The sequence below is a fragment of the Schistocerca cancellata genome, chromosome 8 (genome assembly GCF_023864275.1).
Source record: "Schistocerca cancellata isolate TAMUIC-IGC-003103 chromosome 8, iqSchCanc2.1, whole genome shotgun sequence".
NCBI classification, from domain to species: Eukaryota; Metazoa; Arthropoda; class Insecta; order Orthoptera; family Acrididae; genus Schistocerca; species Schistocerca cancellata.
Window position 1 is genome coordinate 488,272,918 of NC_064633.1, and position 18,503 is coordinate 488,291,420.

Genomic DNA, 18,503 nt, shown 5'->3' on the forward strand with positions numbered 1-18,503 from the left:
TATTAAAGATCCCAATACCATAACAGATAAATGCAGACTTTGCAAACAACAAATAGAAACAGTATATCACATCACAAGTGGATGTACAATACTAGCAAATACAGAATACCCCAGAAGACATGACAATGTAGCAAAAATAATACATCAACAACTTGCCATAAAACATAAACTAATAAAACAACACGTTCCCACATACAAATATGCACCACAAAATGTACTGGAGAATGATGAATACAAATTATACTGGAACAGAACCATTATAACAGATAAAACAACACCACATAACAAACCTGACATCATACTCACCAATAAAAATAAGAAATTAACACAACTAATCGGAATATCCATACCCAATACAACAAATATACAGAAGAAAACAGGAGAAAAAATTGAAAAATACATCCAACTGGCTGAGGAAGTAAAGGACATGTGGCATCAGGATAAAGTTGACATTATACCGATTATACTATCAACTACAGGAGTCATACCACACAATATCCACCAGTACATCAATGCAATACAGCTACATCCAAATGTATATATACAACTACAGAAATCCGTAATTATTGATAAGTGTTCAATAACCCGAAAGTTCCTAAATACAATGTAACATATACCGTACAGTTAAAAGAAAGTCACGCTTGATGAAGGTCCGCGTCACTTTCCATTTTTAACCAGACCTAAGGTCTGAGAAAAATAGAAATAATAATAATAATAATCTACAGGATCAATGCAATACAGCTACATCCAAACTTATATATACAACTACAGAAATCCGTAATTATTGATACATGTTCAATCACCCGAAAGATCCTAAATGCAATATAACATATACCGTACAGTTAAAAGGAAGTCACACTTGATCAAAGTCCGTGTCACATTCCATTTTTGACCAGACATAACGTCTGAGAAAAGAAAGAAAAAAAGAATAATAATAATAATAATAATAATAATAATTTATATATTATGTGCATTTGGATCATATTTATATGTTTGTATCAGTCAAAGTCTTGGGATTCATTTTTATAAGTTTTTAGGCAGCTCTCATTTTTTCTGCATGAATTCTCTTTCTCTCTTCAGGCTGTTTTGTTCCACTTTTATTTGCAGTGTCATTCTCAGATTGTTTTTCCCAGCTGTCAGTTTTTTGTCTGTATTAGTTTTCTTATATCCCACAGTCTGATATTATTATTATTATTATTATTATTATTATTTTATTGAAAACTTGAAGAATAGAGCTGAAACAAGCAGTTTAATTAGCAGTAGTTGTATAGAACACAGAATGCTCTTGTTACATTGGCAGAAGGAATACTTCAGTGTGTTCTGTGACTTGAGATGTCAGAGTTTGTACTGTCCGTTCTTACGACAGCAGAGCACAGGTTGCGCAACACGTACCATATTGAAACATTTAATCACAGCTTTATCAAATAAGGAGCACTTCACCTCCTAGGTCATCAAAGCACCAGCTTTCATTGTACTGCAATGTGAAGGACGTAGTTTTAGTACTTGAATATTTTGGAAACTCCACCCCCACTAGTAACTGCTGTGAACAGCAGTTTTTTGATGACATTGTCCAACACTGAATACTGCAGATTACTTATGTTTTTGGTTTAGAACAGGTTATTATATAATAAAATATATAATTATATATAACTACATATTTTGTATTATTATAATAGGATATAATATATAATTATTTAATTCAATATACCTTTACAGGGTGTTACAAAAAGGCACAGCCAAACTTTCAGGAAACATTCCTCACACACAAAGAAAGAAAATATGTTATGTGGACATTTGTCTGGAAACGCTTACTTTCCATGTTAAATGGACTTGAGAGCACTTTCATGGAACACTTAGAGTAAGGAGAAAGGTTATCTGTACTGATGAGTATGGTACATTTTGGTATTTGCGGATCACAGAGTATGAACATATTTAAAATAACATGATGCAGTTCAAACCACTTTGTAAAAGGGTACTCTTCAAGCAGATGGTGGAGTTGTTCTTGTGTAGGGATTACTTACACAGGATGAAACAAATTCCCAGATATGTCTGCCATCATCTTTCACCAGTGAAAAATAAAGAAACTTACTGTTTCATCATTTGCATCTATTTGTTTGCCTGTAGCATCCAGCTTATGTGCCCTGCCTCACTCCAGTTACCTGTTATCAGTCCTAATGAGTACATTTGGGACGTAATTGAATGATTTGTGTGTGACTAGGGTGCAGCTCTGAATAATTTGCACATGTGATTCATGGTTGAGTGGTTATGAATCAGGATGGCTTCTCAGTGTGTTTAGTGTTTTGTAGAGGCCATTCCATGATGCAGAGTGTTCAAAAAAACAACTTGGCGCCTACTTGTGCAAACAGCATAGTAGGGAGGGGGTGAGGTAATGGTTCAGGTTGCATTACTAGTTGCCAGTAGACAGTGCAGTAGGGAAGGTGCAGCTGAGGTGCAAGCTGAAGCTTGATCATAAGCAAAACTTGTAAGCTGAGCTAGTGAGTCTCCAAATGATCATATTGTCAGTACGACCAATAGTCCAACATGTCAACCATTCATTATTAAAACCACTGCTCTTTTTTCCTTTCTCTTGTCGTTATGCTAAAATTAGCTTCTTTCATCAAAACACAGAAGGATTTACACAGTTTCAAGTAATGCAGTTGCAATTGTGACAGAATCCTGAAAGTCTGTTGTTATGTAAGATGCCTTAAAAAAGAAATAAGCCAAAGCCTGTAAAATGAAAACTGTCGAAAGCATTATAATGTCATTACTTTCGGAAGAATGGTTGGCTCCTATAAAGTGCTGTGGTCTCACACTTGCTGCTGGAGGGACATTTGTGTACACCCACATGACAACAGAGCAAGCACACACACATGTTGACTGTCTGCTGCACTCAGTCATACTGGAAACAGTGAAATGGAGGCTTCAAAAGAAAAGAAAAGAAAAGAAAAGATGTGTAGTGCCTTTTCTGACAGTGGAAGGAATGTGGGGAATGGAAATTCATTCAAGAATGAATGGAGAGTGCTGCACATCTGTTGCAAAATTAAAATATTGCACAAGCAATTCTGGGAAGGATGGATCTTTTTGGCCATTTTGGCCATTTTGGAATGACACATCACATTACCAACACCATTGTCTGGCAGGTGGATGCCCTCATTACTCAAGACCAGAAGTTATGGTAGCAGCCATCGCTGCAGGGATAGGATGGGGCATCGAAATGCAACAGGTGTGCAGTGCTCTCCGTACACTTGTGCCATTCTTCAATGAATTTCCATTCCCCACATTCCTTCCGCTGTCAGGAAATGCACTACACTCCTTTGCTCTTCTTTTGAAGCCTCCATTTCACTGTTTGCAGCAGACTGAGTGCAGTAGGTGGTCAAAGTGTGTGCGTGCTTGCTCTGTCATCGTGTGGGTGTGCATCTGTGTTCCTCTAGTGACAAGTTTTGGATGTAAGTGCTCTTGTAGGGTCCTCTCCTTTTGTAGGCAACGTCATTATGATCCTTTCAGCAGTTTTCATGTTATAGCCTCTAGTTCGTTTCTTTTTGAATGCATCACATACAAGAAGAAACTGAGGACAAGTCAAGTTAATAGCTTATGAAAAATTAGGTTGTTGCAAATCCTTATTAATACTCATTTCACCAGCCATCATTGGCCCTTAAAATAATTAAATTTTTTAAATAAAAAACCTGTAGTTTTTCATATATCATGGCAGATAAGAAAGTGTCTCATGTCAACTATGTGACAAAATACTCTGCTTTGCATGGTGTCATGTGCCCAAAACTTGTTTTGATATCTTGAACCGTTTACGAGATATGAGGGCTGTTATGAATATTTCATTTTCACTGTAGTGTCTGCATGCACTATTGGAAGTGAATGCACTATATACAATCCATTTTGTCGAGATTGGAGGCAGATATGGATCTCATCTCAATTTAATATGTTAGACTGGTGTGTGGAGCATAGAAACACATAACACGTAACACTTTTCATGCTATCTTTTTAGCTCTTGCTCTTTTTCTAGCAAATGTACAAACATTCACTGACACAACCACTACGTGTTTCTTTACTCCATACATCAGGCCTCTATAGGTACGTGGTTTTACATGCTGTTCCATCCTGGAATTTCCATTATTGCATTTAAGTATGTTACCTACTACCAGTGTACAGCATTGTATGACCTAACTTACACGTAATGCATACTCAAAAGGAACTCTATTTTCATTGCAAAGTTTTCAAATTTCATGCAGTAGCATGCTTAATATCTGCTACTGTAAACAAAGTGGTAGGCAGTTCATCATAGATCTGATGAATGAGGCAATGAGATGGGAGAGATTTTTTTTTTTTTTTTTTTTTTTTTTTTGTGTCCCTAAATACCTCGAGAAAGACTGTTGAACAATAACTTCTCCAGTGGTTATTTTGCAATTGTGTACTCACAAAATAAAGAGTTTTTTGACTATTTATGTGCAATACATTACATTTGCTTGTGTTAAGGGTGAATTACCAGTCCCTGCATAAGGCGTCAATCCCCTCCCCAGCATTTCACTACAATTTTATATCATTGCAACTTCCCTGTACACAACAACATCATCCACGCAAAGCCATATTGAACTTCTGACTTTGTCTACCTGGTCATTTAAATATATTATGAAAAGTAATGGTGTTATAACACTTCCTTGAGTTTTATCCAATCACTTTTACTTCTGAAGACTTCAGTCTGTTGAGAATGACATACTGTGTTCTGTTTGCCAGAAAGGTCATCATTCACAGTGTTGAGAATGGCTGTGATGTGGGGTCTGAGTGGGGTACAGTCAAGTGGGGGGGGGGGGGGGGGGGGGGTGCCCCAGGGATCAGTGTGGGGCCACTCCTGTTCCATATAAATGATGTGCTCTCTAGTATTATGGGTAGCTCTAAAATATTTCTGTTTGCTGATGACACTAGCTTGGTAGTAAACGATGTTGTGTGCAACATTGGCCGGTTTCAAATAGTGTAGCTCGTGACATAAGTTCATGGCTTGTAGAAAATAAACGCTAAATCACAGTAAGACTCAATTTTTACAGTTTCTAACACACAATTGAACAAAACCCCACATTTTAATTTCACAGAATGGGCATATGATTTGTGAAACTGAACAGTTCAAATTTGTAGGTGTTCAGATAGATAGTAAACTGCCGTGGAAAGCCCACGTTCAGGATATTGTTCAAAGACTTAATGCTGCCATTTTCACTATTCAAATGATATCTGAAGTGAGTGATTGTTCAACACAAAAATTAGTCTCCTTTGCTTATTTTCATTTGCTTATGTTGTATGGTATTATATTTTGAGGTAACTCTTCCCATTCTAAAAGGCTATTTTTGGCTCAGAAACAGTTGGCTCTGCCAATAAGTCCTGCCCGGGATACTGCTCACATTGAGGCTGACCCCTCACCCATGGTAGAGTGGGAGGTCATCTCAAGGTGTGGCAGGGGGCGAAAGACATTCTGGAGGGCTGAACGGAAGTCCTCTCCAGTTTGTCTGATGAACCGGTTTCAGGCTATGTCTCCAGCTGATACTGATCTTCGGACGGACATGGCTGCTTGTCCTGTTCCAGAGGTTGCCCATCAGTCTGCAAGATCCGGGCGGTCACAGAGGATGGGCTTACTGGCAGTTGGGAGCTCCAACGTCAGGTGCGTAATGGGGCGCCTTAGGGATATGGCAGCAAGAGAGGGGAAGAAAACCAATGTGCACTCCGTGTGCATACCGGGGGGAGTCATTCCAGATGTGGAAAGGGTCCTTCCGGATGCCATGAAGGGTACAGGGTGCACCCATCTGCAGGTGGTCGCTCATGTCGGCACCAATGATGTGTGTCGCTATGGATCGGAGGAAATCCTCTCTGGCTTCTGGCGGCTATCTGATTTGGTGAAGACTGCCAGTCTCGCTAGCGGGATGAAAGCAGAGTCACCATGTGCATCATCGTCGACAGGACTGACTGCGGACCTTTGGTACAGAGCCGAGTGGAGGGTCTGAATCAGAGGCTGAGACGGTTCTGCGACCATGTGGGCTGCAGATTCCTTGACTTGCGCCATAGTGTGGTGGGGTTTCGGGTTCCGCTGGATAGGTCAGGAGTCCACTACACGCAGCAGGCAGCTACACGGGTAGAAGGGGTTGTGTGGCGTGGACTAGGCGTTTTTTTAGGTTAGATGGCCTCGGGCAAGTACAGAAAGGGCAACAGCCTCAAAGGGTGAATTCTGCCAAAATTTTTACAAAGACACAGGCGGTGTTTAGAAAGGATGGATTGCATGCAACTGGTGGTGGTGTGTTTGTCGCTGTTAGTAGTAGTTTATCCTGTAGTGAAGTAGAAGTGGATAGTTCCTGTGAATTATCATGGGTGGATGTTACACTCAACAACCAAGCTAGGTTAATAATTGGCTCCTTTTACCGACCTCCCGACTCAGCAGCATTAGTGGCAGAACAGCTGAGAGAAAATCTGGAATACATTTCACATAAATTTTCTCAGCATGTTATAGTCTTAGGTGGAGATTTCAATTTACCAGATATAGACTGGGACACTCAGATGTTTAGGATGGGTGGAAGGGACAGAGCATCGAGCGATATTATACTGAGTGCACTATCCGAAAATTACCTTGAGCAATTAAACAGAGAACTGACTCGTGGAGATAACATCTTGGACCTACTGATAACAAACAGACCCGAACTTTTTGACTCTGTAAGTGCAGAACAGGGAATCAGTGAACATGTCAAAGTTAGCGTAAGGAGGGCTATGCCTGAAGCGTTCAGTGAATTCGAAAGTAAAATTCTATGTACTGACTTGACAGAAAATCCTAGGAAGTTCTGGGTCTTATGTTAAATCAGTAAGTGGCTCGAAACAGCATATCCAGGCACTCCGGGATGATGATGGCACTGAAACAGAAGATGACACGCGTTAAGCTGAAATACTAAACATCTTTTTCCAAAGCTGTTTCACAGAGGAAGACCGCACTGCAGTTCATTCTCTAAATCCTCACACAAAAGAAAAAATGACTGACATTGAAATAAGTGTCCAAGGAATAGAAAAGCAACTGGAATTACTCAACAGAGGAAAGTCCACTGAACCTGACGGGATACCAATTCGATTCTACACAGAGTACGTGAAAGAACTTGCCCCCCTTCTAACAGCCGTGTACCGCAAGTCTCTAGAGGAACAGAAGGTTCCAAATGATTGGAAAATAGCACAGGTAGTCCCAGCCTTCAAGAAGGGTCGTTGAGCAGATGCGCAAAACTATAGACCTATATCTCTGACATCGATCTGTTGTAGAATTTTAGAACGTGTTTTTTGCTCGTGTATCATGTCATTTCTGGAAACCCAGAATCTACTGGAATCAACATGGATTCTGGAAACAGCGATTGTGTGAGACCCAACTCGCTTTATTTGTTCATGAGACCCAGAAAATATTAGATACAGGCTCCCAGGTAGATGCTATTTTCCTTGACTTCCAGAAGGCGTTTGATATAGTTCTGCACTGTCACCTGATAAACAAAGTAAGAGCCTATGGAATATCAGACCAGCTGTGTGGCTGGATTGAAGAGTCTTTAGCAAACAAAACACAGCATGTTGTTCTCAATGAAGAGACGTCTGCAGGCATTAAAGTAACCTCTGGCGTGCCATAGGGGAGTGTTATGGGACCATTGCTTTTCACAATATACAGGGTGAGTCACCCAACATTACCGCTGGATATATTTCGTAAACCACATGAAATACTGACGAATCGATTCTACAGACCCAACGTGAGAAGAGGGGCTAGTGTAACTGGTTAATACAAACCATAAAAAAATGCACGGAAGTATGTTTTTTAACACAAGCCTACATTTTTTAAAATGGAACCCCGTTAGTTTTGTTAGCACATCTGAACATATAAACAAATACGTAATCAGTGCCGTTTGTTGCATTGTAAAATGTTAATTACATCCGGAGATATTATAACCTAAAGTTGACGCTTGAGTACCACTCCTCCGCTGTTCGATCGTGTGTATCGGAGAGCACCGAATTACGTAGGGATCCAAAGGGAACGGCGGTGGACCTTAGGTACAGAAGAGACTGGAACAGCACATTATATCCACATGCTAACACCTTTTTATTGGTCTTTCTCACTGACGCACATGTACATTACCATGAGGGGTGAGGTACACGTACACATGTGGTTTCCGTTTTCAATTACGGAGTGGAATAGAGTGTGTCCCGACATGTCAGGCCAATAGATGTTCAATGTGGTGGCCATCATTTGCTGCACACAATTGCAATCTCTGGCATATTGGATGTCGTACACACTGCAGTACATTCGGTGTAATGTCGCCGCAGGCTGCCGCAATACGTTGTTTCATATCCTCTGGGGTTGCACATCACGGTACACATTCTCCTTTAACGTACCCCACAGAAAGAAGTCCAGTGGTGTAAGATCAGGAGAACGGGCTGGCCAATTTATGCATCCTCCACGTCCTATGAAACGCCCGTCGAACATCCTGTCAAGGGTCAGCCTAGTGTTAATTGCGGAATGTGCAGGTGCACCATCATGCTGATACCACATACGTCGACGCGTTTCCAGTGGGACACACTCTATTCCACTTCATAATTGAAAACGGAAACAACGTGTGTGCGTTTACCTAACCCCTCATGGTAACGTACATGTGCGTCAGTGAGAAAGACCAATAAAAAGGTGTTAGCATGTGGACGTAATGTGCTGTTCCAGTCTCTTCTGTACCTAAGGTCCATCACCGTTCCCTTTGGATCCCTACGTAATTCGGTGCTCTCCGATAACCATGATCGAACAGCGGAGGAGTGGTACTCCAGCGTCAACTTAAGGTTACAATATCTCCGGATGTAATTAAAATTTTACAATGCAACAAACGGCACTGATTACGTATTTGTTTATACGTTCAGATGTGCTAACAAAACTAACGGGGTTCTATTTAAAAAAACGTAGGTTTGTGATAAAAAACATACTTCCGTGCATTTTTTTATGGTTTGTATTAACCAGTTACACTAGCCCCTCTCCTCACGTTCGCTCTGTGGAATCGATTCGTCAGTATTTGATGTGGTTTACGAAATATATCCAGCGGTAATGTTAGGTGACTCACCCTGTATATAAATGACCTAGTAGATAGTGTCGGAAGTTCCATACGGCTTTTCGTGGATGATGCTGTAGTATACAGAAAAATTGCACCATTAGAAAATTTTAGCGAAATGCAGGAAGAGATGCAGCGGATAGGCACTTGGTGCAGGGAGTGGAAACTGACCCTTAACACAGACAAATGTAATGTATTGCGAATACATAGAAAGAAGGATCCTTTATTGTATGACTATATGATAGCGGAACAAACACTGGTAGCAGTTACTTCTGTAAAATATCTGGGAGTATGCGTGCGGAACGATTTGAAGTGGAATGATCATATAAAATTAATTGTTGGTAAGGCGGGTACCAGTCCTTAAAAAATGTAGTCCGTCAACAAAGGAGGTGGCTTACAAAACACTCGTTCGACCTGTACTTGAGTATTACTCATAGGTATGGGATCTGTACCAGATCGGGTTGACGGAGGAGATAGAGAAGTTCCAAAGAAGAGCGGCGCGTTTTGTCACAGGGTTATTTGGTAACCGTGATAGCGTTACAGAGATGTTTAGCAAACTCAAGTGGCAGACTCTGCAAGAAAGGCACTCTGGATCGCAGTGTAGCTTACTATCCAGGCTTCGAGAGGGTGCATTTCTGGATGAGGTATTGAATATATTGCTTCCCCCTGCTTATACCTCCTGAGGAGATCACGAATGTAAAATTAGAGATTCGAGTGCGCACAGAGGCTTTCCGGCAGTTGTTCTTTCCGCGAACCATACGCAACTGGAACAGGAAAGGGAGGTAATGACAGTGGCACGTAAAGTGCCCTCTGCCACACACCGTTGGGTGGCTTGTGGAGTATAAATGTAGATGTAGATGTACTGTCGTTTCTTGTTAACAATATTATGTTATTCCCATGAACAAGCAGTTTTCACTCAGTTAATACTCAGCAGAAATCTAACCTGCATTTGGATCGGTCTTCCTCTTCCTTAACTCTTTTGCACAAAGGTGTGCAATATAGTGCTGCATCCATTTTCAATAAGGTACCACTCAGATTCAAAAATATTAGCAGTAATCCATGCGCTGTCAAATCGAAACTGAAGAGTTTCCTCATGGGTCACTTCTTCTATTCTGTCGAGGAGTTCCTTGAAAAATTAAGCTGATTCTTGTTGTATTGTTGATTGCGTTTACTTAAACTTATGGCTTGACTTTTTTCGGGTTATATCTGTTATTATTCACACTGGACTCGCATTCGGGAGGACGACGGTTCAATCCCGTCTCCAGCCATCCTGATTTAGGTTTTCCGTGATTTCCCTAAATCGTTTCAGGCAAATGCCGGGATGGTTCCTTTGAAAGGGCACGGCCGATTTCCTTCTCCATCCTTCCCTAACCCGAGCTTGCACTCTGTCTCTAATGACCTCGTTGTCGACAGGACATTAAAAAACACTAACCTAACCTATCTGTTATTACTTTTATGTTGTAATTTTATGTACTGACATGTTCCATGACCTTGGAGATTTGCTCCTCAATTTGGTCCTAGGAACTTGACTTGTAAAAAAAAGACTTTTGAGCCCATGATTTTCTGTATGCTCGTATTTTGATCACTAGGCAGCAGTGCAGAACTGTATCGAATGCCCTGTATCTACTGCTGTCTGATTGTCGTGTATGAACAGACAGAGTTGGATTTCACAAAATCATTGTTTTTTGAACCCACATAGACTCCTACAGTGGAGATTTTTGGTCTCCAGAAATACCATAATTCATAAGTATAAAACACGTTCCAAAATTTTACAGCAGAACATCATCACGTATAGAGGCTTGTAGTTTTGTGTGTCTGGTGGACCCTTCTTAAAACAAGTATGACCTGTGTTTTTTTCTAATCATTACAAACTCTTCGCTCCTCTGGAGACCTATTAGACCTGTGGTACACTGCTGCTAGAAGAGGGGAAAGTTCTTTCACATAGTCTGTCTAGAACTGTACCAATATCTAGTCATGTCCAATGACCTTTCCTCTGTTGAGCAAGTTCAGTTACTTTTCTATCCCATGGACTCTTATTTTGGTGTCTTTCATTTTGTCATTTGTGCAGAGATTTGAAGCAGGTACAACAGTATGATCTTTCTCTGGGAAGCAGCCTTGTAAAATATGTTTAGTATTTGGGCCTTTTCTATGTCATCCTCCATTTCAATGTCATTATCATCACATAGATTCTTAGGTAGAATTTTACTTTTGAATTGGTTGAACACTTTACGCGTGGCTCCTCTTACACTTATTTTGGTTTCGTTTAGTTTTTGTTTGTCTGTGGGGCTTTAGATACATTTGCATTTGCAGTGAAGCTCTCTTTGCTTTTGTAGTATCTTTTTAACATGGCTGTTGAACCACGGTGGGTCTCGTCCATCCCTCACAACTTTGCTGGACACTTACCTGTTTAAGGTGTACTGAACTTTTTTCATTAAAAACCCAACATTTATTGCTTCAGATGAAATGTTTGTACCACTCAGTTAATCTTAAATGTTTCTTTTCACTCTTGCTTAGGGGAAAGATATTCCTACTTTTCTTTGTATTCTTAGTAAAGCCATATTCGGATATGCTGGAATGGCTTTTTGATCTCAGAGTCCTTGTCCAACAGCACACTGAAATAAACTGGCTGTAGTGGTCTGTGTGCTCATTTAAATCAGACCACTAGTAGTGTTTGCACCTGCACAAGTGTAGTGGTGGCCGAAGGCGGGACTCGCTTCTAGATAGCAATGGTTCACCCTCTGTCAGACATATCGGAGTCAGCCTGTCTGGCGAGCCTTCCTGGCATGCTGTGGCTGGTGATGTTGTTGTTGTTAATCTCTTTGGTGGATTGGCTGAGGTAGAGGTAGGAAGATGGTGCTGCAGCTGCTCGGACTGTCTTGATTCTCATATCTGGCTATAACATGAAGTGGCAGTCACTGCAGGAAGGAATAAGGTGTCACAATAATGTTGACTGGTAAGTGTCCCGTGTTCAAAGATTTGGAGGTCAGTATGCCCATGCAACATTATGCCTCCCCACACCATAAAGCCTGGACCACCAAAATGATGATGTTCAACAATGTTCCTGGGAGCAATGTCCTGATGCTCTTGGTATGATCGCAAATAGTGCCACTGATGTGCGGTTGCCTGTAGAACACAACATGCTGTCCATTGGCCAAAGAGATCACCCCCCATGCAGTAGCTGTGCCTTGGCAGACTGAGAGATTGTATGCCGTGTAGTCCTGTTAAATGTGATTGCAACTGCACCTGCTGTTTGATGTGAGGCCTATCTTGCGTGGTGCACAATGTAGCAATCATTTGCTGCTGATAGTTTACTGTGGTCGGCACCTCCTCCCCCTCAGGCAGCAGCTCGTGTGGTCCAGAACACTTTCCCTGCACATTGCTGTGAGCAATACCTCATCACACTTCGTCCTTCTTCCAGTTTCCCTATGATTCTTTCCTAAGTGAAGTCATTCAAATGTTACCTCCAGGCCATGTTGTAATGAAGAAAACCACCACAATGCAGTGTAACTGCTCACTGATTTAACACACTGTCTTTTATTGTTGTTTCAACTGTCTTTTGTTACGGGGTCAGCCCCATTTGGTGCTACAGTCACACTGACCTCATTCCATGTGATGTCCAACTTTCTGTGCGCAACTGGGAGACTTCTGACATGTTCCCACACTTCTTCATTGTCCTGAATAGTTAACGTATTATAAAACATAATGTGTTACTTTACCTAGTTTGTCCAAAAGTTTTGCAGAGAAATGTAATAATAGAAGTGTGTTTACAGTGAACATTGTTATTTCATAGGCAAGTAAAAGGAATCTTCAAACTAGATGAGTAGTATTAGCACAACTAATGACATATTCCCAGTTTTTTGTTTAATCTAACATGTAAGCTTTGTGAATACCTTTGGAACAGAGTACATAACTCCACCCTGAACCATTGACAAGAGGGAAACTTGTTGGTGAGTGCTTTTTTTGTGTCTTGTATTGTGATTGAAAAAATCACAGTTCAACTGATACAGTGTTTTATCGTTTTATCATTAGAAGCATGTACGATTAAAGAGTAAATGTACTGGGAAGTGAGTGGAAAAATTACAAGACTCTTAAAGAGTTCTCTGCAAGAAATTCGGTAATTTTGCTTGCACAACAGGGGGGTCACTCTCAATCTTGCCCCTCCTTTCTTTCAAATTCCCCAACTAATCTGTCACTTTTGAACAAATATAAAAGGTCTGAAAATCTGAAAGTTTTTTCTAATTTTAAGTGTTTCTACGAACAGTACTTGAAATTACACCTCCAAAAGCTAAGAGCTGGCCAGTCTTTATGTTTCTGTGTAATTGAACAGTTGTGTCAATCGGATTTTGATACTTAGCTGAATACTGCTGTGGTCGGGTTGGTTGGTGTTGGCTGGTCAGGATGTTAGACTCATTTCCAGGTGGTTCTGAGTTCAATTCCCTATTTGGCTGCCTTACCTATTTAGGTTTTCTATGATTTAATGAAATCAAAAAGTCAAATGCAAGCAATGCTCTTTCACAGTTGCTTCCTTCCTTCATTTAGGTCTATTCCAAAATAGTGCTCTGTGGATATTAATGTTGACAGAAAGTAATTGTATTTTTATTTCCAGATATTTCTGTTATCAAAGAAAAATACTGTGCTAACAGTTCTTTTTGATCTAGAGCATTATACAGGGTGAGTCAAAAAGGACTTTACAACTTTGGAATGGTATAGAATTTTTTTGAGATAATTTGCGGCATTGGTAGATGTGTCATTTTGTAGCAAGCAACAGCAAGTGTAATTCATATAGTGCACCAGCACCGCATTCTTCCACCGGAAGCACCAGGATGCTGCACAGTTAAAATGGCTACTTTTACTTGTGCAGAGCATGCTCACTGTGTTTTGACAGCACTGGATTTCTTTCTCTGTGGTTTAATTAAAGACCATGTGTATATTTCTTCCCTACCAAACAGTTTAACCGACCTGAGAAATCAAATCTAAGCTGCTGTTTGCTGCAGTTTGCTGCAAAAAATGTGGGAAGAAATTGATTACTGGTGGTATGTTTGTAGCATCACAAATGGTAGTCACATTGAACCATCATGACACTTGACACTTTTTGTGAAACCTGTTTGCTACAAAATGACTCATCTACCGATTCTGTAAGTTATCTCAATAAATTTCTATATCATTCCAAAGTTGTATATTCGATTATGACACACTCTGCATTAGCAGTGAAAATGCTTAATCCTTTTGCCTGACGTTGCTCTTCTTGATGAGCATTTTCAAGAACCACATCGATATTCTTTATTGTTTACACTCTATTGATTATTCTTTATTGTTTACATTCTATTAATTGCAGCTTCCCAATTTACAATGTGGAAATTTCAACATATTTTAATTTTTTTTATTTTACAGGAGTAGAAGTCATGCAGCAGCTCGTCAGCAATTACTTACACTCAAGAAAGATGATGCAGCTGTGAGTAATATTCGCCGACAAGCACCACAACGAAGTGCCCAGAAATTTCCTGCAGAAGATGTAACTGACAAAACAAGACCATATGGGTGTCCTGATTGTGGAAAGGCATTTGTGTCTTCATCAAAATTAACCATACATAGAAGAATACATACTGGTGAAAAGCCCTATGCATGCATAGAATGTGGTAAAACATTTGTGTCTTCCTCGCAGCTGAGCGTTCACTTCAAAACTCACACTGGTGAGAAACCATATAAATGCATAGAGTGCGGCAAGCGTTTTATTTCATCATCCCAGTTAACAGTTCACATACGTTCACATACTGGTGAGAAACCATTTCCTTGTAAGTTGTGTGGTAAAGCATTTGTTTCATCATCCCACTTGACTGTCCATATGCGGATCCATACCGGTGAAGAACCATTTTCTTGTGCACACTGTGGCCAGAAGTTTGCACGTTCCACAAGCTTGGTAGTACATTTACGAAAGCACACAGGTGAAAAACCTTTTTCTTGTCATGAATGTGGGAAAACATTTGTTACATCATCTCATCTCACAGTCCACAGGAGAGTCCACACTGGAGAGAGACCATTCTCGTGCGAACAATGTGGAAAGGCATTCTCTCAGTCGTCTCAACTAAAATCTCATTATAGAAAACATTCAGGTGAGAAACCTTTCAGCTGCAGCATTTGTGGGAAACTATTTGCCCATTCATCACATCTAACATCTCACATTAGAGTGCATTCAGGGGAAAGGCTTTTGTATTGTCCTGTCTGCCAAATGAAATTCACATCACAGTCTCACCTGGCACGTCATCTTCCTTCTCATTCCAGAGATAGGCCATTTAAATGTGAAGTATGTGGCAAGGGTTTCAAGCATAAGTCTAATATGGCAAGGCATGTTATGAACCACTCAGTCCACACTGATTCTTTATGGCAAGGTTTGTTGCCAGTTACAGAGACAACCCAGGACATTCAAAGTGACTGCGCACATGTCAGTGAATGTTCAGTGGACAGCTGAGTGCCACACGTGCAAAACAGTGTCTCAAACACACGGTAATTTGTGCAGAACTGATATATTCCAGCATCACAGTTAGAAAGTATCTGTCAGTAATCATTTGCTGTCAGTGACATCATAAATAGCTTAGTGAAACTCTGAAAAATAAAACTCAGTAACGAAGGTTTTATTTGTCTCCAGGGCATAATGAGCATTGTTTTCAGGTTTTGTTATTTGTAAGTACCTGTGCCTTTGTGTATCTGTTTGTAATGTATTCTGAATGATTTGTTACTCAAGAGTTGAACTTTGTGCACAATGTAAAAAGTATAAAAATGAATCCTTGATTAATTCCAGTTGAGAAGTGAAAAGAAGACTGTTAAAAATAGATGCAATAATATGCTATGGTATTTAACTTGAGATAAGTTTTGTGTTATAAATGTCAAAGAGCATATGTTTTTATACAATGTAACATATCATTTGACTTTACAAACTGTAAGCAGTCATGACTATTCTTCTACTGACTGATGTATTACATTTTCTGTATCTAGTTTTATGTGGCTGCTGCAGATGTGGTAGGTGTTGGTGGGAGAGGTAGTAAGTCTCAAGTGTATTGAGCTTCCTATAGGCATTTATATTGAAATACATAATAATTTGAGAGGGAAACTTGTAATAATGATTTAGAGAAGTAAGAACTATTTCAACGAGCTAGGTGAAATTCTTATGAACTATTTGTGTGAAAAATTTTGTTGTTTTGGAATAATGCTATATTATTATTATTGAAGTTTTCTGTCACAAAAAAATATGCAATTTTAATGCGGATCTGATAGGAACAAAATACCAGTTATCTTCACAATCACATACATTATTAATGTTTTGTATGAGGAATTTTCCAAATTAGGCCATAAAGACCGTTTCTTACAAACTATAAAATTCAAGTGGTGAAATCTGACAAGGTTCTTAGAGAGAATATCTCTCTCTTATATAGTAGTAAAATTAAATATATGTTATGAATGGTGGTCCTTTTTAGGAACTGTTTGGTAGGATGTAATAGCACACAGAAGGTAGGTGTTGGGGAGGGGGAATAATGGAACAGGAGTGTGTTACTTTTAACACAGACATAGCATATAACAGTCAATAGCCATATAAAATGCCCTGGGCCTCCTCACCTGATGAAACAGAGAAATTGCAGTGATGGGAAGAAAGAACAGAGAGGATATACACAAATCAAACAAAACATTAAGAGATAAAACATTAATTTTCTGGAGTATGTTGTTAAAAACTGCCAGGTTGAAATACAAAATAAAAAGTTTGTAAAAATTAAGATTAGGTTAGGGGAAATAGCAATAATATTGGGAAATGGTGGTTGGCCAGTACTTATTATCTCACAGGAATGCTGATGCTTTTCACTAGAAAATAATAGTGTACAGAGACTGGCATTTCACTCAAAAAGCTCTAATAAGATATAGTTGTATAAAAATGAAAAAGGGAACCTATGACTAGTACATGGATGTGTGGCATGGAGAGTGTTTACTAGCTATTGAGCTACCACTCTTTTTAGTTTAAATACCACTTTTACAGACACACCCAAGCACATCCACCTACAGCTATGATGAAATAGTTGCGTGTTGCTGCAACTGCAGGTGAAAGTCTTGGGTGTTGAAAGTGTGAACCAGAGAAGAGCAGTAGTCAAAAGCTGGAGGAAACGAAATCTGTGCTGTTAAATGCCTATATTCCATGCATTAATCAGATACAAATGGATAGCTGCCTTGCTTTATTTTTGTTTGTTGTCTCCATACTGAAATTTTTGTCGTCATAATTTGACATTTGAATTTGTGCAAGAATTTGAAGGTTTGTAATAATTGATTTCTGTCAGGATCCATCAGATGCTTTGTGGAAACATCTTAAATTACAGTCACCACATAGAATAGTAGGAAAAAATGCGGTTGTAATAAAATATTATTATTTTATATATGTAAAAAATCAGTGGGGAAGAAAAACTATTGCAGTAAACAAGTACATACCAAGTTTAAATTGTAATAGCTGGTAAAATGAAGTGGGAATTGTTACTCTGTACACAGACATGTCAAAAATGTGAACATAACTTGGTCAATGTGACTCATGTTTTCCTGATATATTAGTGATGTACTGCATTACAGATAAAAAGAGAGCAATATAAGAGTTGTGACTTGTGAAGACTTTTTTAGGATATTCACTAGAATCGTCATTTCTCAGACATTCAAATGTTGTAGCAATCAATTTTCACACTAAAGAGTTATAATAAAATTTTTGTTTTATAATGATGCATGTGAATTGCTGAATACTTAAGACTGTTCCTTCTCCTTTTTGGTGGTTAAATGTGTGGTACTTAAATTAGCAAACTATTTTGTCACTAAGTAGTCACTTCAGAAACCAACAGACCCTCTACTGCTTCAAAGCTCTTCTGGTTATTACATACGTGCCCAGCACAGTTCAAATTATTGCGTGCATCTGATACTGTTTGCTTGACTTCCATTTAGAAGTCCATGATTATTCTCAGATTTTATTGCAACACAGCTTTAAGTAAAAAATGTGTATGGATTACAGTAATGTGCATAGATGAAACATGTAGCAACTTGACACAACTAGTTGAAAATTGTACTCATCTAATAGAAACATGCAATACTTGAAATGAAATATTTACATGGTTTTAGTACCATCATAAGATTGCTGTAGGGCAGTCCCTGGAGAGACTCAGGTAGAGTTATATAAGTAAATGACTGTAGAACACCACCTTATAATTTTTAAAATTCATAACCTGTTGTAGTAACAGATCTGTTCATTCTAGTTTCCGTTTAGAGGACAAGTGAGATGTCACTGTGATAAGACACTTTGTTGATATTTGGGGGGATGGTGGTTCAAATCTACACCCCAGCACCCTGATATACGTCTCTTGTTGTTTCCTTAAACCACTTCAGGCAAATACCAAGATG

General features: G+C 39.4%; 1 protein-coding gene across 5 annotated transcripts in view; it reads left to right on the forward strand.

Moving 5' to 3' along the window:
- LOC126095716 (gastrula zinc finger protein XlCGF17.1-like) overlaps positions 1-17,834 on the forward strand; it is an 83,232-nt gene extending 65,398 nt beyond the window's left edge. For all 5 annotated transcript variants that reach the window (XM_049910467.1, XM_049910469.1, XM_049910466.1 and 2 more), the window contains one exon: positions 14,484-17,834. In XM_049910467.1, the coding sequence (XP_049766424.1) occupies positions 14,484-15,558 (1,075 nt within the window). In that variant the 3' untranslated portion in view covers positions 15,559-17,834. The remainder of the gene's footprint in view (positions 1-14,483) is intronic.
- The last annotated feature ends 669 nt before the right edge of the window (positions 17,835-18,503 follow it).